The sequence below is a fragment of the Telopea speciosissima genome, chromosome 2, assembly GCF_018873765.1.
Source record: "Telopea speciosissima isolate NSW1024214 ecotype Mountain lineage chromosome 2, Tspe_v1, whole genome shotgun sequence".
NCBI classification, from domain to species: Eukaryota; Viridiplantae; Streptophyta; class Magnoliopsida; order Proteales; family Proteaceae; genus Telopea; species Telopea speciosissima.
In genome coordinates, this window is record NC_057917.1 from 20,680,982 (window position 1) to 20,708,334 (window position 27,353).

The following is a 27,353-nucleotide window of genomic DNA, read 5'->3' on the forward strand; positions in this document are numbered from 1 at the left end:
TACATTTTATATCTCTTGGTCCATTGCTATGGAGTATTTCATTAAAACAAATGTTGATGGGTCTTTTCTTGGCTCCCCTAGGCATGCAAGTTCGGGTAAAGTTTTTTGAGATCACCATAGACGCTTTTTTTTTTAGGCTTTTTAGAGTATGTGGGATACAAATATGCTATGCTGCAAAAGCTCTTGTAGTTAGACAAACGCTTCACATTGCAGTTCAACGTGGCTATAGGCACCTTATTCTTAAAGGAGATTCTCTACTAGTCGTCAATTTTTTTAAGACCCACCATGGATGATCACTTTTATTATCTCAGACTGTCTTTTTTCAGTTCAAGTTTGTTGTCCCAATAAAGGTGTCAATTTGGAACCGAAATCAGATATCGCAACTAAAACTGACCGTACAAAACCGTACCTAAGAAGATGTTGTCCCATGTTCATTTCGTCTATTTATTTAGACATGGTAACTTTGTGGCAAACTCTTTAACTTGATTTGATGTTCCATAGGGATTTTGTTAGATGAGATTTATTCCCTCCCCTACTTTTGTCTCCATTTCTTATATTAAGACCAAGTAACCCCTCCTTATAGTTTGTTGTTGAGTGTATTCTCTTTTACCCTTCAGCCCCTACCACCCCCCCGGACCTTTATCCGTTGTTGTAACTGGAGCGTTGTTGTGCGCATCGTGTGATGCAAAGCAATGGGCATGTGTGGTCCCACTGTGCACACATGGTCGTTGTTGCGTTGCACGATGCGCAACACGCTCAGTTACACGATGCGCACAAAGAACGGTCCGGTCGAGTTACAGCAGCAAAGAAAAATCCCCCCCCCCTCCAAAAAAAAAAAAAAATAATTCCATGGTTTTAAGAATTGGAAATCAGATCCGAATCTGCTGACACCAATCTTGTTATTAACGATTTCTAGTTGCTTCCTGAATTGGAATCGGATCGGCCGATACCCATTATGAATCGAACCGATTCATAATTCCTAAACCGATTCTATTTCTACCATAATATTGCTTAGATTTCCGATTCCTGATCCGATTTAAGACGATTTTGTTCCGATTCAGATCGAAATCTTTTCTCACCGATTCCGAGTTTTAAAACCTTGCGGTAGTTGTTCCGGTCGTCACTCGTCACTCGTCACTCGTCACCTCCAAGTTTATTTCGGCTTCAGTGTTCAATCTGCTTCCGAGCATCTCTCATATTTGAAGTTGGCGGCGTCTCCTCGCTGAAAATCATCTGATGTAAGTTGCAACTTCGCTTGAGAGAGAGAGAGAGAGAAAGAGAAAGAGAGAGAGAGAGATGGAAGGTGTCGAGGTGAATTCTAAGGAAAACCCTAATAAAGAAATTACTGCTGCTGTTGGTGGGGTTAGTGGTGATACTGATAGAGATGAAGAAAAGAAAGCCAAATTGGTTGTAGTGATGGGAGCAACTGGTGCAGGGAAATCACGGCTAGCGATTGACCTCGCTTCCTATTTCCCCGTCGAGATCATTAACGCCGACTCCATGCAGGTGCCCCCAACCTTTCTTCATCTATCTTCTCTGAGAAAATTTCTTCATCCTCTATTATCGCTGCTCTTTCCTTATGCTTGTTTTGTTTTATATGTCGTTCTATAGGTATACCGAGGTTTGGAAGTTCTAACCAATAAGGTTCCCCTTTATGACCAGAAAGGTGTGGTTTCTGTCTCTCTCTCTCTCTCTCTCTCTCTCTCAGTTAATATTTTTTCTTACCATTATGTTCACTGCTTTTGGTGGGAGGGCCGTTGAAAAGTTTACTTTTTTATTTTTATTTTTTTTTATTCCATTTTCTTTTTCCTAATGTAGGAGTTCCGCATCATCTTTTGGGAACCATCATGCCTAATGTCGAATTCACATCTAAGGATTTCCGTGATTCTGCAATTCCTGTAAGTCTAGTCGACCTGTTTTTTCATGGTAGCGCTAGAATATGGTTTCATTCATCAGTATTGCCAGAAAATGTCAATCATAAGGTATAGGGGGCATAGTAATGGATAAAGACTTAATGAATGATGTGGTAGATGTTCAAAGATTTGGAGATAGGATTATATCAATCAAGCTTGTGTTGGAGAAAGAGGTGGTCAATATAATTAGTGCTTACGCACCCCAAATAGAATTGAGTGAAAGTAATAATTTATAATTTTACCAACACATGAATGGCTTAGTGCAATGATTTAGTCAAGCAGAAAAGATTATTATAGGTGGTGATCTTAATGGACATGGTGGGAGAGACCATAGAGGCTATGAAGGTGTACATGGAGGTTATGGTTTTGGAGAGTGGAATGAGGAGGGGATCGCAGTTTTAGATTTTGTTGTGGTTTATGATTTATCCATTGTAAACACTTACTTTGAAAAGAGAGAGGAGCGTTTAGTTACCTACAAAAATGGGCATCAAAGTAGCCAAATAAATTTTTTCCTAATTAGAAGGTCCGATTGATTGTTATGTAAGGACTATAAGGTTATACCAAGGGAGAGCCAAACCACTCAACATAGACTTGTGGTCGTCGATATGTACCTCATCTCGTAGAATTGTATGAAAGGGGAGCTTATTTGCCCTGAGATAAAGTGGTGGAGCTTAAAAAAAGATACATTGAATTGATTCACTAAAAAAGTGGTCAAACAAGGAAAGTTGACTTTGAGAGAGACGCTACAAGATGTGGAACAAGATGACGACTTGTATTAAGAAGGTTGCTAAAGATGTTATAGGGGTATTGAAAGGAAAACGTCATTCCACTAGGGAGACTTGGTAATGTAGTCCTAGAATAGGAATTAATCCCACTAGGAACCAAGTAGAACCAAGCTTAGGGTAAGCCTGCTGTTTAGGGCTGATTAGGGGCTGTTTTAGGGCAAAATTAGGGTTTAGGATGGGAATTTGGGAATGGGGTTTATAGGGTTTTAATCTGCAGGTTTAGAGGGTCATTATGATATAAAAATATCTGGATTTGGTTAGGTTTCAAAATTCTGCAGATTTAGGGTTAGGGTTTCGGGTTTTGTAATGAGGAAAAACAACTAAAATTATGGTTTAAAGTAGGATTTAGGGGCAGGGGTTAAGGTCGATTGTTAGAGGGGCTAGGGGAAGATTCGGTTGCAATATGGAAGGTTTCTGATGGCTGAATGTGTCCCAGCAGAAAATTAGGGTTTTTAGGGTCAATGGAGAAGAGGGATCTTAGGGTTTGGATGGACAGAATGGGCAGCAGCTAGGGTCGAGTGGAGATGGTGATGAGGGGAAGTTATGGTCCAAATCTGATCAGATTCCAACGGAGGAGTAGATCTGAATCGAGTTTAGAGTCTTCTAGGGTTTATGAAAATAGGACAGAAAAGAAAGAGGATCGATTGGGGAAGGAAAGAAAGGATAAAGCAGAAAATTAAAACCCAAACTTACCTGGATTCCTCCGCGTGAGCTTGGATTGTTGAAGGATGAAACCACCTTGAAATAGGGATCCTCCCACCGTCACGGCGTAAGGAGTCGCGGATTCCACCCACCCTTCCACCTTGATAAGCCCACAAGGATGCACACACTCTTGGAGAGCAACAATGGCGCCAACAAGCAAAAGCTTTTTCATTAATCAAATTCGTGTTCAAGGCTTTGCCCCTTACAACCTTATATAAAAGACTCAAAAATAGACTTTTACTCTAAAAGGAAAGCCCTAACCCAATTCCTAACCTATTAGGTAACTTAAACTGACTAGGAAACTAAAATAGACTCAAAATAGAGTCCTAATGACTTACAAACAACTTAAACTACTTAAAATAAAGAAGATTCCCTACTAGCCAATAGGATATAAGAACCTCTTAGCCAATAGGATCACTTCACTTAAATTAGACCAATTGAACCAATTGGATGCAACCAATTTAAACCGGTTCAATTAAAAACATAAAAATAGACTAAATATTGGGCTAATCCCGTATGCAACCAATGTATCCATCTTTTAGGCCCATGAGTGGTCTATTACATAGAAAACCCATGGGATTAAAGGCCCAACATACATATAACCCAACCCTAGACTTATTTCTAAAGAAATAAGCCCATTTCGATGACGAATCTGCATCAACTCTCCCAACTTGAAAAAATTCGTCCTCGAATTTTGCGATGATGAGGGGAAACAACATATGCGTAGCGCTTCAACCATTCCCAAACAAAATTCGGTGATGCGGGAACATTAGGGATGAAGTCTTCAAGGCGTGGAGCTTTCTCTTCAAGACCCATGGTGGCATAACAAACTCTATGTGTTCGACCTTTGAATCAATATCAACTATGTATGTCGTGTTCATAGAGTCTTCAACGTTGATAACCTTCTCATCTAAAACTTGAGGCACAAGTTGTACCTCTTCAAGAACAACATCTTGAATGCCAACGATTTCCGTGGAGTCTTGTCAACCACCTCTTCATCTTCTGTTGTTTCAGCTTTGTCTACTTTGTTTTCTTCAACATTGACTGTTTTAGTAGAATCTTGTTGGCGCATCAGCCGTTGGTGAAACTTCAAACACATCGATGCCACTTCCATTCGAGTTGACATGTTCGGCATCCCTGTGGCTGTACGATCGATGTGGTCACCTTTGGTTGTAACCCTTTTAGAGTAAACAAACGGTATAGCCGGTGTCGATCGGGTAGGACACACGAGTTGTTTTCGGTTCAATCCAACCTTGTCGCTCGTCCAACCAATTACAACCTACGCAATAACGCTCCTTGGAGATAGTACCGGCTTACACCAAGCACCGTCGAGTATGAGGAACACGCAAATTCAACAAAGACTTGACTGTAGGCATGATGCAAATCTCTCTGGCGGACAACATATCCACCACAGATTGTGAAATACATTTGTTACGTCGCCTCTCATCAACAACTAATATGGCTGTGCTCCCATTGGGTAGACGAACTCGGGTCTTGAAAACGAAGGGAGGTGGGTCTTTCGAAGCTTGGTTGGAGCTTCCCTCCGCCATAGCTTTGATACCAAAATAATGTAGTCCTAGAATAGGAATTAATCCCACTAGGAACCAAGTAGAACCAAGCTTAGGGTAAGCCTGCTGTTTAGGGCTGATTAGGGGCTGTTTTAGGGCAAAATTAGGGTTTAGGATGGGAATTTGGGAATGGGGTTTATAGGGTTTTAATCTGCAGGTTTAGAGGGTCATTATGATATAAAAATATCTGGATTTGGTTAGGTTTCAAAATTCTGCAGATTTAGGGTTAGGGTTTCGGGTTTTGTAATGAGGAAAAACAACTAAAATTATGGTTTAAAGTAGGATTTAGGGGCAGGGGTTAAGGTCGATTGTTAGAGGGGCTAGGGGAAGATTCGGTTGCAATATGGAAGGTTTCGATGGCTGAATGTGTCCCAAGAGAAAATTAGGGTTTTTAGGGTCAATGGAGAAGAGGGATCTTAGGGTTTGGATGGACAGAATGGGCAGCAGCTAGGGTCGAGTGGAGATGGTGATGAGGGGAAGTTATGGTCCAAATCTGATCAGATTCCAACGGAGGAGTAGATCTGAATCAGAGTTTAGAGTCTTCTAGGGTTTATGAAAATAGGACAGAAAAGAAAGAGGATCGATTGGGGAAGGAAAGAAAGGATAAAACAGAAAATTAAAACCCAAACTTACACTGGATTCCTCGGCAGCAGCTTGGATTGTTGAAGGATGAAACCACCTTCGAAATAGGGATCCTCCCAGCCGTCACGGCGTAAGGAGTCGCAGGATTCCACCCACCCTTCCACCTTGATAAACCCACAAGGATGCACACACTCTTGGAGAGCAACAATGGCAGCCAACAAGCAAAAGCTTTTTCATTAATCAAATTCGTGTTCAAGGCTTTGCCCCTTACAACCTTATATAAAAGACTCAAAAATAGACTTTTACTCTAAAAAGGAAAGCCCTAACCCAATTCCTAACCTATTAGGTAACTTAAACTGACTAGGAAACTAAAATAGACTCAAAATAGAGTCCTAATGACTTACAAACAACTTAAACTACTTAAAATAAAGAAGATTCCCTACTAGCCAATAGGATATAAGAACCTCTTAGCCAATAGGATCACTTCACTTAAATTAGACCAATTGAACCAATTGGATGCAACCAATTTAAATCGGTTCAATTAAAAACATAAAAATAGACTAAATATTGGGCTAATCCCGTATGCAACCAATGTATCCATCTTTTAGGCCCATGAGTGGTCTATTACATAGAAAACCCATGGGATTAAAGGCCCAACATACATATAACCCAACCCTAGACTTATTTCTAAAGAAATAAGCCCATTTCGATGACGAATCTGCATCACTTGGTGGTGGGATGATAAGGTTCAGGTCGCCATTAAGACTAAGAAAGCTAGTTTTAAGACATGACAACGGATTAAGGATGTAGAGGATTTAAAAAGGTATAAATTTGCTAGAAATGAAGCTAAGAAGATTATGGGGAATCAAGGGCAAAGAAATATGAAGATCTTTATAACCATCTAAACACAAAGGAAGGGGAAAAAACTATCTATGAGATTGCTAAAATGTAGGAAAGGAAGAGTAGAGACTTCAACCATGTTAGATGTATTAAAATTGAAGATGGTAGAGTGCTAGTAAGGGATAAGGACATTAAGAAGTGATGGAGAGACTATTTCTACAGCCCACTTATGGAGTCATTTCAAGTAACAATGGCCCGGAAGACTGCATTTGTCATCAAGACACCACATGGTATAGATATATATGAAAGATTAGGGTGTTTGAAGTTAAAGAAGCTTTAAAAAAAAGGAAAGTAGGCAAGTAAAGTAAGGCTAGAATAGCAAGCTAACTAACCCCAAGTACCCACAATTTAACAAATCAACCAGCAAGTAACAAACCCTAGTCGCAGGGTCAAACCAGGTTCCAAGACCAGAATTAGAAAGTGGACAGAATCCCTAGATTCAGCCAAGTGATGGGGCTGTAGTTCAGGTCGAGTGTAGGCTTAGGTGAACTGAGTTAGTCCTCCAAATTAGGGCCAATTCTGATGGTCAGATACAGAGCTATAGACTGGTGATCAAATTAGAAAGTAGAATGAAGATAGAAGGTAAGATTGTATCTTGCAAACCAGCAACAATTAGGGCTCCAAACAGGGACCGAGTGTAGGTCTGGCAGCAGTGAGAAACCTCTCCAAATATCAGCCTGATCTGGTCAATGGTTGCAGAGATATGAGGGCCAGAAGTTGCAGCAACAATACGCCAGGTAAGTAGGGCAGTTGGCTACTTGGTGGAGAGATTTTGATATCTCTCAGGTCTGCAATCAGATGGCCTCCAAAGACTGGTCAAGTGGTCTTCTTAGGGATCTGAAACAGTCCTTCAATTGTCACTGTTGATGGAGGAAAGAGTGCTGGGATTAAATCCTTCGATTGCGACAGCAGGAAATTAGGAGGTACAACTGCAGGTGTGGAGATGGGATTCCTTGTCTCAGATCAGCAACAGCAACTTCAGCAGTCGATTGGATTGATCTCTGGTCCTTCACAAATGCAGCAGCAGTAGTATATTGTTGTCACAAGGGTATCAGCAAAGCAGGGTTCGATTGGGGGTCAAAGGAGACAACAAAGAAGATAGAAGATAGGAGGAGGAGGATAGGGTTTCGGCTCTCTCAGCCCTTCATCCTCTCACTAGGATAATAATTCGTGCACAAAGCATTCTCAATCAACTTCATTAAATCATGGGGAGGCTTCTGAAAGCCATTACATAAATATAGGCAGCAATATCTTGCCCCTCAAGTTACAAAAATTAGAAACTTTAACTTTGACAATGTTTTAAAACAGAAACTAGGATTGAATAAAAATACAAAGTAAATAAGGTCTTCAAGTCCTCTAGAAATGCAGCAGCCGGCTCTCTCTCTCTCTCTCTCTCTCTCTCTCTCTCTTTGTGGACCCCACTTTAGATTCCTTGTCAAGTGTTGGAGCCTTGTGGTTCCCACTTTATGAAGCAACCCATCGGCCAGCTTAAGGACTTGAAGAAGACAACAAAAATAGATCAATATACCCCCACGATTTTGGGTTTGAGAGACACAACAGTCTCCCAGCCTGTGTGGACTGGTCCAGCCCAAGGCTGGTTGGCCCATGGCCCATTGGGTTGGTCCACCAATTGATGAAGTGAACTAGCCATCTCCTTGTGAAGCTTGAGGCTAGCATATTGCTTGCCAAAGAGTTTGTCTGCATTAGCAAGATTCCAAGTCTAGATGGTGTCCCAATAGAAGTGTGGAAGAGCTCAAGATTTTGTGGTTTATCTTGGTTAACCAAACTGTTTAACAAGAATATGAGCACAAGGAAAATTCCAAATGAATGGGGGAGAAGCATTATGGTTCTGATATAGAAAAATAAAGGTGATATTCAGAGTTGCAAAACTTTAGAGGCATAAAACTTATGACTTATGAGTCATAGTATGAAATTATGGAAGATGGTTATTGAAGCCCACTTGAGAAGAGATACTACTATTTCGGAGAATCAATTTGGTTTTATGCTAGGTAGATCCAAGATAGAAGCGATCACTTACTTAGGAGGCTCTTGGAAAGCTTTAGAGTTTACAAGAAGGATCTCTATATGGTCTTTATTGACCAAGAAAAAGCTTATGATAGAGTCCCTGGAGAGTTAATTTGGCAATGTATTGGAGAAGAGAAGTGTTTCAAGCATAGTACTATATCTCGCGATATATCGGTATCTCGGGCCTACCGAGATATCCGAAATATCCGAGATATCGCGAATATTTCGAAATATTGCATTTTTCTGCAATATTTCGGGGTCCATCTCGGGGTATTTGGCCATATTTAGGCACGAAACTTCATGGACAGCCTTATTTAAGCTTAATAAACACATTTAAACAATAAAATTGTAAAAATGTGAATTCAAATTGGTGTTTTGGGCTTGCACCCTTGATTGACATACGGTCGCCGACCTTAATGTATAAATAGTTAAATACACATAGATTAATGAAATCACAACTTAAGTTACAAATTACAAGTGCTAAACGCTAATAGTAGTTGCTATGCCTCCCTGGATCAATCCCACTCATGCCTCGGAGTCGACGTCCATTGCTCTCTGTTTGAATGACATATGTGGACCACGGTATAGAATCGGAGAAGAAACGAGTGTAGTCATCCACAAGTGTCACGTAAATGGAATCATCAACGATCAGTAGGTAACCTATCCTAGGATATAAACTAGGGTTACCAATCGATCCGATCGTGAAGAAGATGATCCTCGTGATATGATGTTGGCGCCGCGCAAGAGGCGATGGCATTGGCCGCATGTATGGTGGTGAGGTTGGTAGCTAGGTCCGCTAGGGTATGCAAAGATGTTATCTACAAAAGATGATCCAGTATGTCCCCGGGACGGGGCGTAGTCATAGTCCCCTACCCCACTAAACTGCCCATATGATGATGATCCATATCCATATCCACCGTAAGGTTGTGATGCACCATAATCCGCCATAATGATACTTGTTTACTGCAATGTAAGTAACACAAATAATTAAAAAACTTAATGTAGATGCACTTCAATTGACACTTTTAGATTACTAATACACTTGTATAGTTATTTAATATTTTTCCCCTAACCCTTATATTTTTCACAAAATTAAAACCAATTTTTTATATATAATGTTAATATAAGTATTGACCTAACACAACAAAACTATGAATTAGTAAACATAATATACATGTAATGCATCTCAAAACATATAGAAATAACTTTCATATTTTTTTCATTATTTTTTAAACTTAAAACTCATATTTTTCCTTATTTATTTCTGTTTTTTTAATTTTTTATATATTTTTCTTAATTTTCGAAAATTAAAAGAATTATTTAAGAGCAGAAAAATAAATCCGACAACTGTGAAGCCGTAGATCGGCCATTGGTGTCTAACATATATTTAATTCATTACCATCTAAGTCATATTACCCCTAATTATTTCCTATTTTAGTTGTAGGAAAATGAATTTTTAAAACCAGAAAAAAATAAAAAAATACATATGGGAAAAAATTTGACACCGTGAGGTTGTAGATCGGCCTCCGGTGTCTAACATATATTAATATCATCAACATCCAACAACATTTGTACAAAGTTTTTTAAAAAAATAGTTTTAGAGAAATATAATTTACCTTAAATAATGAAAATAGGCTTGGATGATGAGCTTAGATGACCCTCCGACGTCTTCCGGCGACAAGGAGCTTCAATGAGGCTTGGAAGGGAGGAAGAAGAGAGAAAATTTCATTTTCAGCAGCTCTCGGTCGAAATATCGACCAAGAGCTGCGAAATATGAAATTTATAAGGATTTTGAATGTGACACTATTGTCACTTTACAATATCTCGCGATATATCGTGATATCTCGCGATATATCGTGAGTTCCACGATATATCGTCGAAATATCTCGATATATCGACGAGTTATTGTACTTTTTATTTCGACATTGTTTCGTATCTCGGTCATGTCGAGATTCACGAAATATCGCGATATATCGCCGATATTTCGCGAGATTTTATACCATGGTTTCAAGTAAATATGTGAACATCATTAAAGATATGTATGATGGCATGATGACTATGTGAGAACCATGGGAGGTCAAGGTAATGAATTCCCAATTACAATTGGGTTACATCAAAGATCAGCTTTTTGCTGATGATACAACAATGCCCTTATTTGTTTGCGTATATCACGGATGATTTAACCAAGGACATTCAAGATGTGGTTTCTTGGTGTATGTTTTTTGCTGATGATATTGTGTTGGTGGATGAGACAAAAGCAGGGATTAATGCTAAGTTGGAGTTATGGAGATCAACCTTGGAATTAAGAGGCTTTAAGATAAGTAGAACGAAGACAGAGCATATGTGTAACTTTAGTGACACTAAGACGGATAAGGAGATGGTGCAAAATTAATGAGAGAGGGATTCCATAAAGGGATTATTTTAGGTATTTGGGTTCAATCATAAATAAAGAGGATGATATTGAGGATGATGTTTCACAGAGAATTAAAATAGGATGGATGAAGTGGAGAGGTGCGTCTGGAGTGTTGTATGATCGGCGTATTCCTTTAAAGCTTAAAGAAAAATTTTATTGGGCAGTCATACAATAGGCTATGATGTATGGTGCGGAATGTTAGGTAGTTAAGAAGCTTCATATAGATAAACTAAGTGTAGCAGAGATGAAGATGTTGAGATGGATGTGTGGCAAAACTAGGAAGGATAAAGTAAGGAATGATCATATTAGAGCTGATTTGGGAGTTGCCCTGATACATGATAAGCTTCGAGAAAGCTGTTTGAGGTGGCATGGCCATGTTCAAATCAGTTATGCATGTCTTGGGATGCTCCACTACGGAGGAATGATTTGATTCAAATTGAAGGAACTAAAAGGGCTAGGGGCATGCCTGAAAAGACCATAGGAGAAGTGGTGAGGAAAGACATGCATAGTTTAGGCATTGTATCAAATATGACCTCAACTAGAGATGATTGGAGGGCAAGGATCACCCATTTAATTCACCCAACAAAAAGAATGACCCATTTAGTTGGAATAAGGCTGTGTTGTTGTTGTTGTCAATCATAAAGTATGGAGTAAGATGCCACCGGGGTGAAACTTGAAGTAGTATTTGTATTTCCTGAAAATAATTAAAGATTTCTGGCCAATTTCTAAAATGTTCTGGACATTTTGTTTGTGTAAATCCAAATAAATCTTTAACGCAACCTATGGTTAGATGTAAAATGATGAAAATAATTTAAGAAGAAAAAACGAACAGCATAGGGGAAAATGACTACAATGGGTATTAAAATAAAGTGACTATATTTAGTAATTTCTTGAGTTTGTTGTATTAGAACTGATACGAGATATCATTTTGACCTTAGAACACGACTAATTATTATCTCAGGTAGCAATCCCACATGGCATAATTGTTATAAAATCAAATGGTGTCCAATTTTTCCTGTGTCTATCATAAGAGGAGGAAGGAAAAAAAAATTCAGGTGCAAGGCGTTCAATATGATGAAGTTCATTTTTTTTTGTATTTTTGAGTCAATGGAACTAAAAGCAGTAGGATTTTATGGCACTTGAGATTGAAAAATTTTGATCATAAAATCCAGATGAAAACTTGCAGGACTATTATTATCAAAAGGAATGTGGTGATTTAAATAAGGTAGCTTAAGATTGTAGATTGGAGATTCAGATATGTATCATTCATTAAATATTAATAAATGCATATCAAGGTACTAAAACTCGGGTCTCGGTGCCAACTCGACTCTTGGAAAAACCGAGATGAGTCGAGATCTCGCCGAGTTGGTGCATTTTTTTTTGTCAACTCGAAGCCTCAACTTTGGGTCAACCCAAGATCTAGACCCGAGATCTCACCGAGATCTCGCCGAGATATGTCGAGTTTTGTCCAATTACGTAAGGTATTTAAGTGGTAGGTGGGTTAAAATAATGGGTTGAAACCGAACCGAGATCCGAGATCTCGCCGAGATATTGCACTTTTGAGACTCGCAGGCAATCTCGTCTCGAGATTTCAAAAATCCGAGAAACTCGGCGAGATCTCGGCGAGATCTCGCGAGTTCTCGAACCTTGATGCATATTAGAGCTTGCATTTCATTAATTGTAGCATCTTTTCACTTTGTGGACCTTCACTCTCTAATACACGTTGTCATTCCTTTACATTTCCTGAAAGCTTAAAATTACCCCATAGATTCATTGAACATGATATTGGTAGAGGAAGGAGGAGAAAAAGAAGATCAAAATGTTGTTTTTTGATTTGGTCTGTCCTGTGATAATGGAAAAGTCGTTTTGAAATTGAATCCCTTGAGGTTTTTGGGGAGATATGAATAAGGAAGAAAGTTATGCAGTTGGGTTTTGAGGTAAAGTTCCAAATGAGGGGAACCTAAGATGTTCTCCTCAAGTATATATTTTGTATTTTCCAAATGCAATGTGATGGAAGGGGGGGGGGGGGAGTAAGAAAGATTGAATACGACTAGCCTTGAGCTCAAGGGAATCTCTGCTGATTTATGTTGAGTCTTTTACTTAACATTTCTTTTAGTTTGGTTATATTTCAGTTAGTGCTTTTTCTGTTTGTTTGCCCCCCCCCCCCCCAACCAAAAAAAAAAATGTTTACTCTTCTAGGATTTAGGGTTTTTTTTTTCCTTCCATAAATTATGTTCATGCTCCTTTTAGGTTTTAATCCCTTACTGAAAAGAATAAAACTCTGTGTTCCTTCAAAATTTGTTCTCTTATTTAAATGGAAAGAATATGCTTTTCTTTTTTGCATGTGTTTTATCACCTGTTTTAGTGGATTTTCAGATCATCAACGATGTATTAACCCGCGATCAATTGCCAGTCATTGTTGGGGGAACAAATTACTATATCCAGGTATTGTATTGTTCGTTCTGTTATTTCACTGAAATTAGATTTAATCTGGACATGCTTATACACTGTTAAAAGAGAAAGCTTCCACCCCTCGACCCCCACTAAAGTAAAAGGCTCCATTTCCTTTTTCTGTCTGATTGAAACTGATATCAGAAATTTATGTGCATAAATTATGCAGTTCCTCTGATGCAGATTGATTTGATCAATCTGCAGGTGGTGGGCTTACTTGAAAGATTGGAGGGAAATAAGATTATAATCTAATGGTTGATATGGACAGATCTGATGCTAGATCTAATGGCCAGTTTAAATCGAAGATAATAACTGAATTTTAAGATAATATTTCAGATTTAAAAATAAGAAAAAAACTAACTAAAATTTGTAAAATCGATGGAGAAAATAAGAGGGAAGGGATAAAGGTGTTGATAGCTCTTCGGTAGGAGAAAAATTAGGATGTTGGTGATTGTGGGACGAGAGAAATCTTTAAATATCTTTCCTAGAATATAAAGATTGATTGTGGTGTAGTTGAGAGGAGAGAGAAACAACAGAAAAGACAGGGCAGATAGAGATTTACCATAGGATAGAAGAAAGAGAATATTGTCTGCTGTTGAAATAAGAAATAGAAAAATTAGGAGAAGAAGAGAATGTAGCAGCCGCGAGGCAAGTTACCACTGTCTTCAAAACTGTTATCCTCTTAGGCTTATCTTGTTTCAAATATCATCTATCAGACTATTCTTTCCTTGTTATATTGTTTCAATTTTCGTCCTAGATTTGCTTGTATCAATCAAGTGGTGATGCTAAATAGCATCTGTTCCAAGAGTGTACCGTAATAAAATAATGAATTAGGCTGGGCTGATTTTATTCCTATTCTAGAAAAATTTCATATGAGAAATGCTGAGAATTGACAGTTTGCAAATAGATTTTTTTGCAGATAGCATAAATCATAGTCATAGAGATGCGATTTTTATAAAGGGCTTTTCAGTAGTACTTCACATCTGTTTTGCCTGACCCCACCCAAGTCTGGCTGTGGTTCAGGCTTGGGTTGGAGAAGTTATACCCCAGGATAGAGCTCGAGCTGCCTCCCTATTGAGAGAGTGATTGTTGGACAAGTCATTCTCATGTTAGGGTCAAGCCGTCAAGCTAACTCCCTAGCCCTCCCAACGTTCCAGTGGCCAACCCTAATAATGCCTTTTCCATGTCAATTTTTGCAGTTAATGTCAGGGTAATGCCAACTAATTCCAAGCCAGAAAAATCCAACGAGAAACCAGAACTGAAAGGATCACAGAACATAGAATGTGGTCAAGTGTCTAGAGCACTTGGTAGCTAGTGGTTCGTAAAGGCCCATTGCTACCAGGAGGTCTTGAGTTCAAGCCTCCTGGTTCACATCTTACATCTCCCCCTACCTATCAAAAAAAAAAAAAGAATGTTGACAAACTTATATCTCAAAACTGAGAACTCATAACAGTCCAATAACTTTGTCGAGTGGTCTAATCTAATCGAAGAATAGGGCTGCAGAATTTTACCAAATTCTGATAACAGAATATGGAGTTGTGGAGAAGTCCTAGTGCTACTAGGTCAATTAATAGCTGAACTAGAACTGCAATTTTGATCAGAATTCTTAAGCAGCACCAACAGAACTTTAGAGAATAGTATATCAGAAACTTATATTCCAGATTTGAACCAAAACTGTTAGAAGCCACGAAATATAATGCTTGAGTGATCATAATCGATCACACAGGCCCTGTATTTATATTAAGCTGAATAATAAAGAATCCAAGTACAAATAGGAATCTACCTCGGTCCTAATCCTATTAGGGATTCCTAGTACAACTAGGAATACCAAACTAGGACTCGGCTGAGGTAGAAAAACAATAAAAAAAGAGAAAATAAAAGAGGGAATAAAGAGGGAAAATCCTAATATGACTAGGAGTACTTCCCCAATTGGGTAGGGGACAGTCCTAATAGAATTAGGACTGCTTACCCCAATCGGGTAAGTGATAAGTAGCCTATTTCAACACTCCCCCTCAAGTTGGAGCAAAGATGTCGATCATGCCCAACTTGACTAGATTAGGATGAAACAATTTTCCAGATAATCCCTTGGTGAAGATATCAGCAAGTTGATCAGCAGATGTCACAAAGGGAATACAAATCAGCCCATCTTCTAACTTCTCTTTGATGAAATGCCTATCCACCTCAATATGCTTGGTACAATAATGCTGTACTGGGTTGTGTGCTATGCTGATTGCAGCCTTGTTGTCACAATACAACATCATAGGAAGACGAATAGGAACACCAAGATCTTGTAGCAAACCTTTAAGCCAGAGTAACTCACAAATACCTTGTGCCATAGCTCGAAACTTAGCTTCAGCACTAGAACGAGCAACTACATTTTGCTTTTTGCTACGCCAAGTGACAAGATTTCCACCTACAAAGGAGCAATACCTAGAGATAGACTTACGATCTGCAGAACCAGCCCAATCGGCATCAGTGTATGCCTCAATCCGTAGGTGACCATGTGCAGACAGAATAATTCCTTTTCCAAGAGCTGACTTCAGATAGTGCAGAATACGAAGAACAGCCCCCATATGAGAAGAGTAGGGATCATGCATAAACTGACTCACAGTACTCACAGCGACAGCAATGTCAGGACGAGTATGTGAGAGATAAATCAGCTTCCCTACAAGCCTTTGATACCGGCCTTCATCAACAGGCTCACCCTCTTTTTCTTTGAGACGAATAGTAGGATCCATAGGAGTATCTGAAGGGTGACAGCCTAACAACCCGGTTTCAGCCAATAAGTCTAGGATATACTTTCTTTGGGAGAGAAAGATGCCCTTAGAAGATCTGGAAACCTCAATCCCGAGAAAGTATCGTAGTTTCCCTAGATCTTTAATCTCAAATTCTTGTCCAAGGAAGGTCTTCAACCGTCTGATCTCATTACCATCATTGTCAGTAACCACTATGTCATCCACGTAGACTATAAGAACAGTGAGTTTTTCACCAACCTGCTTTAGAAAGAGTGTGTGATCAACATTACTCTGCTTATAGCCCACAGAAATCATCGCCTTGTGGAACCGGCCAAGCCATGCTCGAGGTGATTGCTTCAGCCCATATAGTGCATGCTTCAATTTGCACACTTTACCTTGGTTTTTTTCACAAAAAAAACCCAGTGGAATATCCATGTACACCTCCTAATCTAATTCCCCATTCAGGAAAGCATTTTTTACATCCAGCTGTTGTAAATCCCATCCAAGGTTGACTGCAAAAGATAACAACACACGAACAGTATTCAGCTTTGCAACAGGTGCAAAGGTTTCCTGATAATCAATGCCGTATGTCTGAGTAAACCCCTTGGCCACTAGTCGTGCCTTATACCTATCCACGGTGCCATCCATCTTCTGTTTCACTACAAACACCCACTTACATCCAACGGTTCTCTTCCCAGGTGGAAGAACCACAAGCTCCCACGTGTTATTTTTCTTCAAGGCCTCCATTTCTTCCATCATTGCTGCCTTCCACTTTCCATCTGATAGAGCTTCTTGCCAATGGTTAGGAATACAAACAGAAGAAAGAGAAGAAACAAAAGCACGAAAGGATGGAGAAAGGGAGGCATAAGATACAACATGGGATATGGGATGTTGAGTGCAAGCCCTGACACCTTTGCGAAGAGCAATAGGTAAATCAGGAGGAGGAACATTACCAGGTGGAGAGGCAAGTTCTGGATCTAGGTTCGGCAATTGGATGGGTGCTGGAGCAACAGTTGATTGAACCTACTTATGTTTCCTTGCATAGGTCTGTACACCACTGTCATCAATCCTCCTCTGAAATGCACTAATAGTTCTCTGGACAGGAGTCTGGACAGGGGTAGTTCTCTGGACAGGAGTCTGGACTAGGGTAGATTGCTCCCCCTGTATAGGGTCCTCTCCCCTTGACTCAAAGGGAGGACTAGGGGAGAAAGAACTAGGAGCAGGCCGATCAGGCTCATTGTAAACAGACTGAAGTGGAGGTGGAGAGTCTATAGTCAGCACATCTTCACTAACACTCTCCCCCTGAAGAGGAGGGGACACATAATAGGATACATTCTCATGAGAGACGACATCCATGCTGACGAAGGTCCTGCGGGATGGGGGGTAATAACATTTGTACCCCTTCTGAGTAGCAGAGTAACCTAAGAAAATGCAGCGGAGACTACGTGGTTCAAGTTTACTAGGGGACCGTGTATCCCTGGCATAACAGACGCATCCAAACACCCTAGGGGGGACAACAAAGGATGAAAAACCAAGTAGGAGCTTAATGGGGGGTCGAGATTGAAGAACCCGACTAGGCAGCCTATTAATTAAATAGGCTGCAGTAAGGACAGCATCCCCCCAATAAAAGGAAGGCACATTGCGAGCAAACATAAGTGCTCTAGCGACCTCCAAGAGGTGGCGATTTTTCCTCTCAGCCACACCATTTTGGGCTGGAGTGTCAACACAGCTGGTCTGGTGGAGGATCCCATGGGCAACAAGGTAATTTTGGATCTGACCGTCCATGTACTCTGTCCCATTGTCACTCCGCAAAATGCGAAGAGTGGCACTGAACTGGGTTTTAACCATCTGGTGAAAATGTTGAAAACATGAAAAGACCTCACTCTTTGTGTGCATGAGGTAGACCCAAGTAAATCTAGAAAAACAATCAATAAATGTGACATACCACCGATGACCCAAAAGTGACTTTTCTACTAGGACCCCACACATCAGTATGAACAACATGAAATAAAGAAGAAGACCTATTATTCGAAATGGGATAATTTGAACGTGTCTGTTTGGCCAAGACGCAAGGCTCACAAAAAAAATCTTCCTTATTACATTCTTTAACTAATGCAGGAAATAAAGTGGATAAGGTTCCTAGAGGTGGATGACCTAGTCTAGAGTGCCATTTATGTAATTCACAAGAAAAAGATGCTGGGTGATAAAGCCTAGAAGGTAATGCCTGGGTAGGAGCAGGGTCGCCATAAAGCAGGTACAATCCACCATGCACTTTACCCGATCCAATCGTCTTCCCCGAGTCCAGTTCTTGAAAAACACAATGAGGAGGAAAAAAAGTCACTTTGCAATTTAGAGATTTGGTAATACTGCTAATGGAAAGAAGGTTAGTGGTAAACTTGGGAATATGCAGCACAGAAGACAAAGTAAGGGAAGGGGAACATCCGATGGATCCTTTCCCTGAGATAGAGGAGAGGGACCCATCAGCAATTTTAACCTTATCTTTCCCAGAAGCAGGAAAATATGAATGGAAGAGGTTAGAAGAACCTACCATATGATCAGTGACACCGGAGTCTATAATCCATGGAGTGGAGACAACCGATGCGCAATGACCAGCAAAGGAAATACCTGTACGGGCAAAGAAGGAACCTGTATTGGCAGCAGATGTAGTAGAGGCAGCGGAAGTGTGTAACAGATGCCGGAGAGCTTGGGGTTCTTCCTGGGAGAAACCAATATCAGTAGTGAGGCCTGGAGCTACACTTTCAGTATGATTGGCTTTGTTTTTAGGCTTAACACGACCCCGTTTGGCCTCAAAATCAGCAGGCTTCCCATGTAGTTTCCAACACTGTGCCTTACTGTGATACGGTTTGTGGCAATGATCATACTTCACAGGCTCTTTGGCTGTAGCAGCGGTAGCAATACTCTCAGAAGAAGGAGTTGAGGTGGAGTCAGAAGCCTGTAAGGCTGATCTCTCAACTTTAGGAGCAACCATCATAGCAGCCCGTCGAGTCTCTTCACTGTGAACATATGAAAAAGTTTCCTCTAAAGAGGGGAAAGGAACCATACCAAGGACCTGCACCCGAATAGGATCATAATCATCATTAAGGCCAGCCAAAAAATCATACACCCGAAACTGGTCCACATAAGAGTAATAGGCAGTAATGTCGGCACTAGTAGTAGGCTGAAATCGAGCATAATGATCCAGTTGCTGCCATAAACATTTGAGGGCAGCATAGTACTTAGTGACAGATAACTCCTTCTGAGTAGTGTTCTGAAGGGTCTTCCTGATCTCATAAACCTGTGCACCACTTCCTGATCGGCCATAGGTTCCCTTGATAGCAGTCCATATCTGAGTAGCAGTGTCAAGGAGGAGATACTGGCTAGAGAGGTCAGTGTGCATAGAATTCAAAACAAAGGACATGACCATAGCATCGTTGGCAGCCCATTTAGTACGGGCAGCACCTTCCTCAGTGGGTTGTTTGGTGGTGCCAGTAAGGTGTCCAGTGAGGTTTCTATCAGCCACAGTTAAGGAGAGAGATCTGGCCCATATGAGATAATTGGTGCCATCTAGTTTAATGGCGGCAGCATAAGGGAGGAATTCTGTCCGGGACTGAGAATCCCCTCCAGAGTTGGCTGTGGTAACATCTGAATCGCCCATGGTGTATAAAACTTGGGCAGCAATGATGTAAAAAAAACCAGTAACTTCTGATGAGGGAATAAGAAACCCTAAATTTGAAAAAATTTAGGAATAGCGTAAAAAAGTTGTAGGTCTGAATCTGATTTAGTTTGGATTCAAAAAACTGCAATCTGAAAGTATGTAGGTGTAGATCAACAAGTGCAGGAACCAATCTCCAAGAAAAATACAGAAATCCAGCTTGAAAAAGGTAGTAGCTCGATCTCCAAGGCTTGGAGGAAACCTGCGGCAGATTCTGATCACACCCAAGTTTATATAATCTTCAGTGAGGTGGCATTGAGGGCAGCAGCTAAACCTTCATTGGATCACCTCAAAGGTGCTGCCCTGAATGAGAGAGAGAGTCCGAGAGTGGTGGAGAAGAAGAAGACCTGTAGCCGAGAGAGTTGGAGAAGAAGAAGAACCAGAAAATTTGAGGGGAGGAGCTGCTCTTCAGATCAGATCAGAGGTGGCTCTGATACCATGTTAGAAGCCATGAAATATAATGCTTGAGTGATCATAATCGATCACACAGGCCCTATATTTATATTAAGCTGAACAATAAAGAATCCAAGTACAAATAGGAATCTACCTCAGTCCTAATCCTATTAGGGATTCCTAGTACAACTAGGAATACCAAACTAGGACTCGGCTGAGGGAGAAAAACAATAAAAAAAGAGAAAAATAAAAGAGGGAATAAAGAGGGAAAATCCTAATATGACTAGGAGTACTTCCCCAATCGAGTAGGGGACAGTCCTAATAGAATTAGGACTGCTTACCCCAATCGGGTAAGTGATAAGTAGCCTATTTCAACAAAAACAGATCAGCAACCAGAAAGATACTTGAAGAATATTAAACTAGAAAATTGAGTGAAGACAAAGGTTCAGTAGGGATTGTAGAATTAGCAGAAAACTGACCTTTAATCTTGAAACAGAAAATAGATGGAAGAGATAATTAGGCTAGGAATCCATCTGAGCCCACTTGGAACTCTCACTACCAAATCCACAATAGTAAAATTCTAGAAAAACAGAAAGCTATATCTCTCCAGAATTCTTGGCTGGCTATATATATCATAGTTGTCAAGCCTTGTTGGTGTCGCCTTGCATCCAGGAACCCCTCCAATGCCATGGGTTGCCTAGACGCCGCGTCGCCGTGTCAACTTTGATATATATATATATATATATATATATATATATATATACTCTCAAAATCTGACTCCTAACATGACTAGAAATAGTATAATACAACTACTAATCAATTTAGGTACTTAATTGACCAATAAAAGACTTAAACGGTGTATATTCTTACTAGGATTCCAATTTAAACAACAAACAACAACAAACACAGCCTTATCCCAACTTAATGGGGTCGGCTACATGGATCCAAACAAAACAAAATAGAGAAAACAGAGATATACTCATAAAGATTGGAGAAGAGGGATGGGGAAAGAGATGAGAAAAGACAAAGGAAAAGGACAAATGGAAGATTGGAAATAAATAGAAAGATGAAAGATAGTAAGTGGTAAAGGGCACAGCCCCACACGTCAGGATAATCTCAGCTAAGTGGGGTTTGCGACATGGATCCTTGCTCAATATGCTCTGTCCGAGGTCATACTTGGGACCAGACCTAGACTATGCATGTCCTTCCTCACCACTTCTCCTATGGTCATTTTAGGTCTGCCCCTAGCTCTCTTAGCTCCTTCAATCGGAATCATATCACTCCTCCTTACTGGGACGTCCCTAGGTCTCCGTTGAATGTGTCCATACCACCTTAAACAACTCTCTTGGAGCTTGCCATTGATTGGGGCAACTCCCAAGTCCGCTCTTAAATGTTCATTCAGTATTTTTTTCTTCCTTGTTTTTCCATACATCCAATGTAACATCCGCATCTCTGCTACACAAAAGCTATCAATATGACACTTCTTAACTGCCCAACATTCTGCCCCATACATCATGGCCAAGCGAACAAAAGTCCTATATAACTTTCCTTTATGTTTAAGAGGAATGCGTTGGTCACACAGCACTCCAGACGCACCTCTCCACTTCATCCAACCCACTTTAATTCTTTGTGAAACATCATCCTCTATGTCACCTTCTTTATTTATGATTGATCCCAGGTATCTAAAATAGTCACTTTGTGGTATCTCTCTTTCCTCAATTCGCACCATATCAATATCCATCAAGGTGTGACTAAAATTACACATCATATACTCCATCTTCGTTCTACTAATCTTAAAACCTCTTGCTTACAAGGTTGAGCCCCAAAGCTCTAACTTAGGGTTAATCCCTTCTTTTGTCTCATCCACCAAAACAATATCATCAGCAAAGAGCATACACCATGGGACTTCGTCTTGAATGCTCTTGGTTATATCGTCCATGATAAGTGCAAAGAGGTAAGGACTTAGGGCTGAGCTTTGATGTAAACCAATCGTAATTGGGAATTCCTTGCACTGACCTCTCACAGATCTCACTCTAGTCACCACACCCTCATACATATCTTTAATGACATCCACATATTTACTTGACACCCCCCGCTTCACTAGGATTCCAATTAAACTAACTAATAATTAAATCCTGTATTCCTAACTCCTACCCTTATTTTACACTCACTATAGAGGCCTATTACAAATTTAAAATGAGAACCGATTGAACCAAAGGCCCAACATGTATAGAACACAACCCAAGGTTTGTTTCTGCTTAAATAAGCCTACTGTTGTGATTTTTCTTCATCAACGGGTCATCATCGTTGTTTTCCTCAAAAGAGTCCTTCAATCGATCTTTTTGTTTGTGCAAGAACTCCGTCTTGGCTTTGTTATCCACTTAAGAAGGCTCTCTTGAGTCACAAATATGACAAATCTTAATCAGTCCATAGCTGCTGCAGCAACACTGTAAGCAATTTGTGGGTGCTCAATTAAGCTACTTGGCAGACAGTCTTTAGGCTCTTCCTCTTCTCCTCTTAGGATAAGAGTCTGGAAGGTTGGATTGTTTTTGGAACTAGAATATATTACCATAACTTCTATCGAATAACTTCTAATTGTTCTGCTACAGTTTTTGTACAAGCGCAGGTTAAAACCATGTAGCCCTTGAGATTTATGGCCTGCAAGATTAGAAATGGCCGACTTCATTCTTCCACCCAAGAGCTTATTAAAGCAGTCTTTCATTTTTTCTGCTAGATCATCTAAAATTTGATTTAGGCCTCTGCTTAGAAGTTCAGAGTAGAGGTCTTCATAGAAATGCACCCAGATTGGCTGCGTTGAGATTGGCCTTATTCTCCATAATACCATTACAATTTTTACTTGGTTTATGCGTAGAATTTGTCATCCTGTGGAAGGGGGAAGGGTGTGTGCTTGTTAATGGCCCAACCATGCATGGTCAATTGTGCTTGTTATTTTCTTTTCTGACTTGTTAATACTGACTACTGTTGATCAACTTATAGTTGGTTGTATGGAGTTTTATATTTTGTATTTACAGGTCAAAACATTACGGTTCTAATTACCTATTTTGACTGTCTTTCTTCTGCTCTCAGGCTCTTTTAAGTCCATTCCTATTAGATGATGTGACGGAAGCTTTGGATGAATACTGTTTGAATGACATTGTTGGTAAATAAAAATTTTTTTTTTGGCTACAGTTCAATAATATGCTTGCAATTCTCTTTTTTAATATGGGCTATATTGTGCAGGAGAGAAGCCACTAGATTACAAAGTTGACTTGACTGGTGATAATTTAAGTAATTTCAACCGTCTTAAAGAGCTTGATCCAGATTCTGCAAACAGGATTCATCCAAATGACCATAGGAAAGTAAGTCTCCCCTCCCCTGGCATAAATTCATAGATAATCTATTATTATCTTTTATTTTGAATAACCTGATTAGTTCTTGTGATAACTGATAAGTCAGTATCTACTTTATGCTATCATACAACCATCTAAAATCTGAGCCATGTTTTGTCTAAGATGGTACACTATAAGTTGGAAGCTATATTGTCACACAACCTCATAAATTTGAGCCATGTTTTCTCTAAGATGGTACTATAGTGGGAAGCTATTCCTTTTTTTGCCTATGACATGCACGTGCATACCTGGTGTGGTATCAAACACTTAACGCATCTCCATTATGGAGATCTCTATACAAGATAATGGCCCAGTCAACAAATAGCTTGTAATATCCTATATTTTCACGACATTTGATTTCTATTGTTTAATTGCTGAAATACTCAAGTTTCTAGTGATAAATAAAAGGGAGTACTGGGAATGGAATTCTGTTTGTGGTTATACACTTGTGATGCTGGTCAAGAATCAATTTTCTTTACAATCTTTTCCTACAATGCCATTCTGGAGAATGCATTTTGTATCAGATAGGCTGTTCTTTATTAGCACATGGCATGTTGGATTTTTTCAGAGAGAATATTGTACATTTGTACAAGAACTGTGCCTGATTACATGGTAAAAGGGATTGTGGTTACTACTTTAATAAAGTATTAGTTTACTTGTACTATTAAAAATTTGTTTGTACCCCTTGCAGGTGAATCATTACCTTAGTTTGTATGCTCACCACAGTGTTCTCCCTAGCAAACTTTTTCAAGGAAAGGCTGCAGAGGTTTGTGCTTCCTATTGATTAGGGTCATTTTGATTATGTATGACGGTGTTGAACTGCTTGTCAGAGATTTTGTTCTTCCTGTCTAGGAAATTTAAATTTGCTGCAAACTTGTTTAAAGTATTAAAATGCAGTATTTGTTGGATTTCTCTTTTATTTTGTCTTGTAAAGTGTGGTATAAGGTTGCCTTGTTTATTTTATTTATTTTACAATAACAAATGGGCATCTCCTGCCATTTTTACAGCAGTGCCCCATGTTTCCGTTTCACTTTCTTTTTTATGCATGTATGATAATGCTAACTTTAGGGATATGTTTTTCTGATGTTTATCTATTTGTGAATGACCACTTAAAAGATAGTCTCAAAGTGTAATAGATACTTATTGTGAAAAGTATGAAACTGTAACAAATACTAGTTATGAGGCACTACTATTTTCTTGCAAATATTACCCTTCCCCTGTATAGTCTCAAAGTGTGATAGATACTTATTGTGAAAAGTATGAAGCTGTAACAAATACTAGTTATGAGGCACTACTATTTTCTTGCAAATATTACTCTTCCCTTGTTTTTACATAAAAGTTTACGAGGTGGTCTGTGGAGACAAACTTATCTACACAGCGCCATGTCTTCTGGTATCAATGTTTTTTCTTATTTTCTTCTTTTGAATTTTAATTAAGGAAATGTGTTGTTAAAAGTTGTTCTGAAAAAATAAAGTGTTGTCAAAGATGAATCTAGCCTGATCCTCCTGTCTGAATAATGCTCTAATCTTGCATCTGGCAGGGCAGAGGTGGGGTCGAGTGGATGATTTCAGATATGATTGCTGTTTTATATGTGTGGATGCTTCTCTCCCTGTGCTGGACCAATATGTGGAGCAAAGAGTAGATCAGATGATTGGTGCTGGTTTACTAAAGGAAGTCTATGACATCTACAGCCCAAATGCAGATTATACTCGAGGCTTAAGGCAGGCCATCGGTGTTCGGGAATTTGAGGATTTTTTAAGAGTTCACAAAATGGAAACTTCTTATTCTCAAACCACAGATAAAGGTTTTGTCTCCCCTGCTGGGCCCAGCAGCACAATACCAACATACAGAAACTGTGACATGCTGCTAGAGAACTTTATGGCAGTTCTGAATTCTTCTGATGATAACCCTCAAAAATTTCTGCTGAAGGAAGCTATTGACAGGGTGAAAATGAACACTCGTAGGCTTGTTCGTCGCCAAGTAAGTTCAGTTGACTTGCGTCTTTTGTTGCTTCCACCATGCAGAAAAGCATGGTGAGGTTTGAATAATAAGGATGTTCTTCACTATTAGCTCAAAAACTTTAAAATGAATCAGCTAACCATTGTCTTTTTAGTCCATGTAAAAGCTCAACAATGAAATACGTTCGATTTTTTTTCCCTTCCCCAGAAAAGGAGGCTCAGTCGGCTGCAGGCATTTTTTGGATGGGACCTGCATTATGTTGATGCAACCGAAGCTTTAGATTGTATGTCTTTCGAGTCCTATTAAATATGTTTATCCTTGTTTTGCAAGATCAAAATTTCTTGCTGTTGCAGCCAGAATTGAATTGAATTTGTCTGCAGGCAGCTCTGATGAATCATGGCATAAACAAGTAGTCCAACCAGCTGTCAACATAATCAAATCTTTTTGGTCCCAGGATAGAAGCTCAGGTCTCAAGTCAGAAACACTCAATGGTAATGAGAGGCAGAAATTTGTGCCCAGGGACTTGTGGACCCAATATATTTGTGAGGTTAGCCATGCTTGATAATTTGTATTGCCTATGGGGAATTGCTCTCATTTGCATCTGAAGTGCTATAGTCAATGAAAAAATGTCAATTTAGGATAATAATGTATTTGACTCTACCTTGACAGGCCTGTGGGAATAGAGTTCTGCGGGGAGCACATGAGTGGGAGCAACACAAACAGGGGCGTGGACACCGAAAACGAATTGTTCGGTTGAAGAAGTCTCAGAGTTCTTGTTTGCTAGAAGATCAGCTGCCTGGATCTGAATAACCAAACAGTATGTGCCACATTATACGAGTCTTTCTACATTGGTGTGACATATTTGTATGCCACGCCGTCTTAATTTAATCCAAGGAAAGCAACCTTAGTTTGAAGATATAGCAATCAATGACTTAGTAGCCCCCCCCCCCCCCCCTTCACTTTATATAGTCCGATTATTACAAGCCAAAAAGGGCATGTTCTTGGACAATCTATTACATATTTTCCAAATACGGACTCCGTCCACTTCCACTTCAGGGAAAAATATCTCTCAAATCTTGTGTGACCTTTTTCTACAACTCCATCTTTCCATCTATCTCTTGCTCTCTGTTTTCCTGCACACCCTCTTTGTTTTCAACTCTCCGTTCTCTCTTTCCCTGTGTACTCTCGCAATTTCTCTCTCTGGTCAATTGCCAGTGATCTCTCCATGCGCTCTGGTGACCTGGTCCGCAAAGGGGTTCATCTCCAGCAGACACTTTCATTGTTGGATTAATAGTTCTGGGGGGCAACCTCTCCTCACTGCATTTCTGATAGTGCAACTGAAGAGGACCATTGAATTGATACCAAAAGCACGGTGCATAAAGGAAGGGGGGTGTTGTTGTGGAATCACCCTCAACCTCGGTGCCAAGGAACTTTTTCCGTGCTCTCTTATTACAATGTTATCATATTAAAAGTAGGGAAAACTACCAGTTTACTCAAATTTGAGTTTAGTATTGCCTAATTATCCATCCAATTTTACTTTTAACGAAATTACTCAAAATAATGTTTGGTTTTTACAAAACTATCCAAAACAGTATACCTCCCTCATCATTCTATGTTTTTTTTTTTTTTGTCATTTCTGCCCTTCTCTGTTCCGTTTTCCACTCTGCCTCTTCTTTCCCTCTTCTTCCACTGCTGTCCAAAGCCGTTAGGGACCTTTGACCGTCCACAGCCTTTCTTGCTTCTTTATGTTCACAATCTCTGTTTTTTTTGTGTCCATCTCCCCATTTCTAGTTGGGCAGCTGCAAATTATATCTTATGCTGCTAAT

The 27,353-nt window shown here is 39.7% G+C and overlaps 1 protein-coding gene across 2 annotated transcripts; it reads left to right on the forward strand.

The window, feature by feature from the left end:
* Nucleotides 1–1,210: 1,210 nt before the first annotated feature.
* Nucleotides 1,211–26,455, forward strand: LOC122652975 (tRNA dimethylallyltransferase 2). 2 transcript variants are annotated; one of them, XM_043846871.1, is made up of 11 exons: nucleotides 1,211–1,506; nucleotides 1,612–1,671; nucleotides 1,824–1,898; nucleotides 13,265–13,333; nucleotides 23,267–23,339; nucleotides 23,420–23,538; nucleotides 24,260–24,334; nucleotides 25,114–25,548; nucleotides 25,735–25,810; nucleotides 25,908–26,074; nucleotides 26,197–26,455. In XM_043846871.1, the coding sequence occupies exons 1-11, from the start codon at nucleotides 1,297–1,299 to the stop codon at nucleotides 26,335–26,337; spliced, it is 1,500 nt and encodes a 499-aa protein (XP_043702806.1). In that variant the 5' UTR covers nucleotides 1,211–1,296; the 3' UTR covers nucleotides 26,338–26,455. The 2 variants fall into 2 exon arrangements, with proteins under 2 accessions (XP_043702806.1, XP_043702805.1); XM_043846870.1 differs by having other exon boundaries at nucleotides 1,212–1,506; nucleotides 1,612–1,666; nucleotides 1,819–1,898.
* Nucleotides 26,456–27,353: the final 898 nt, after the last annotated feature.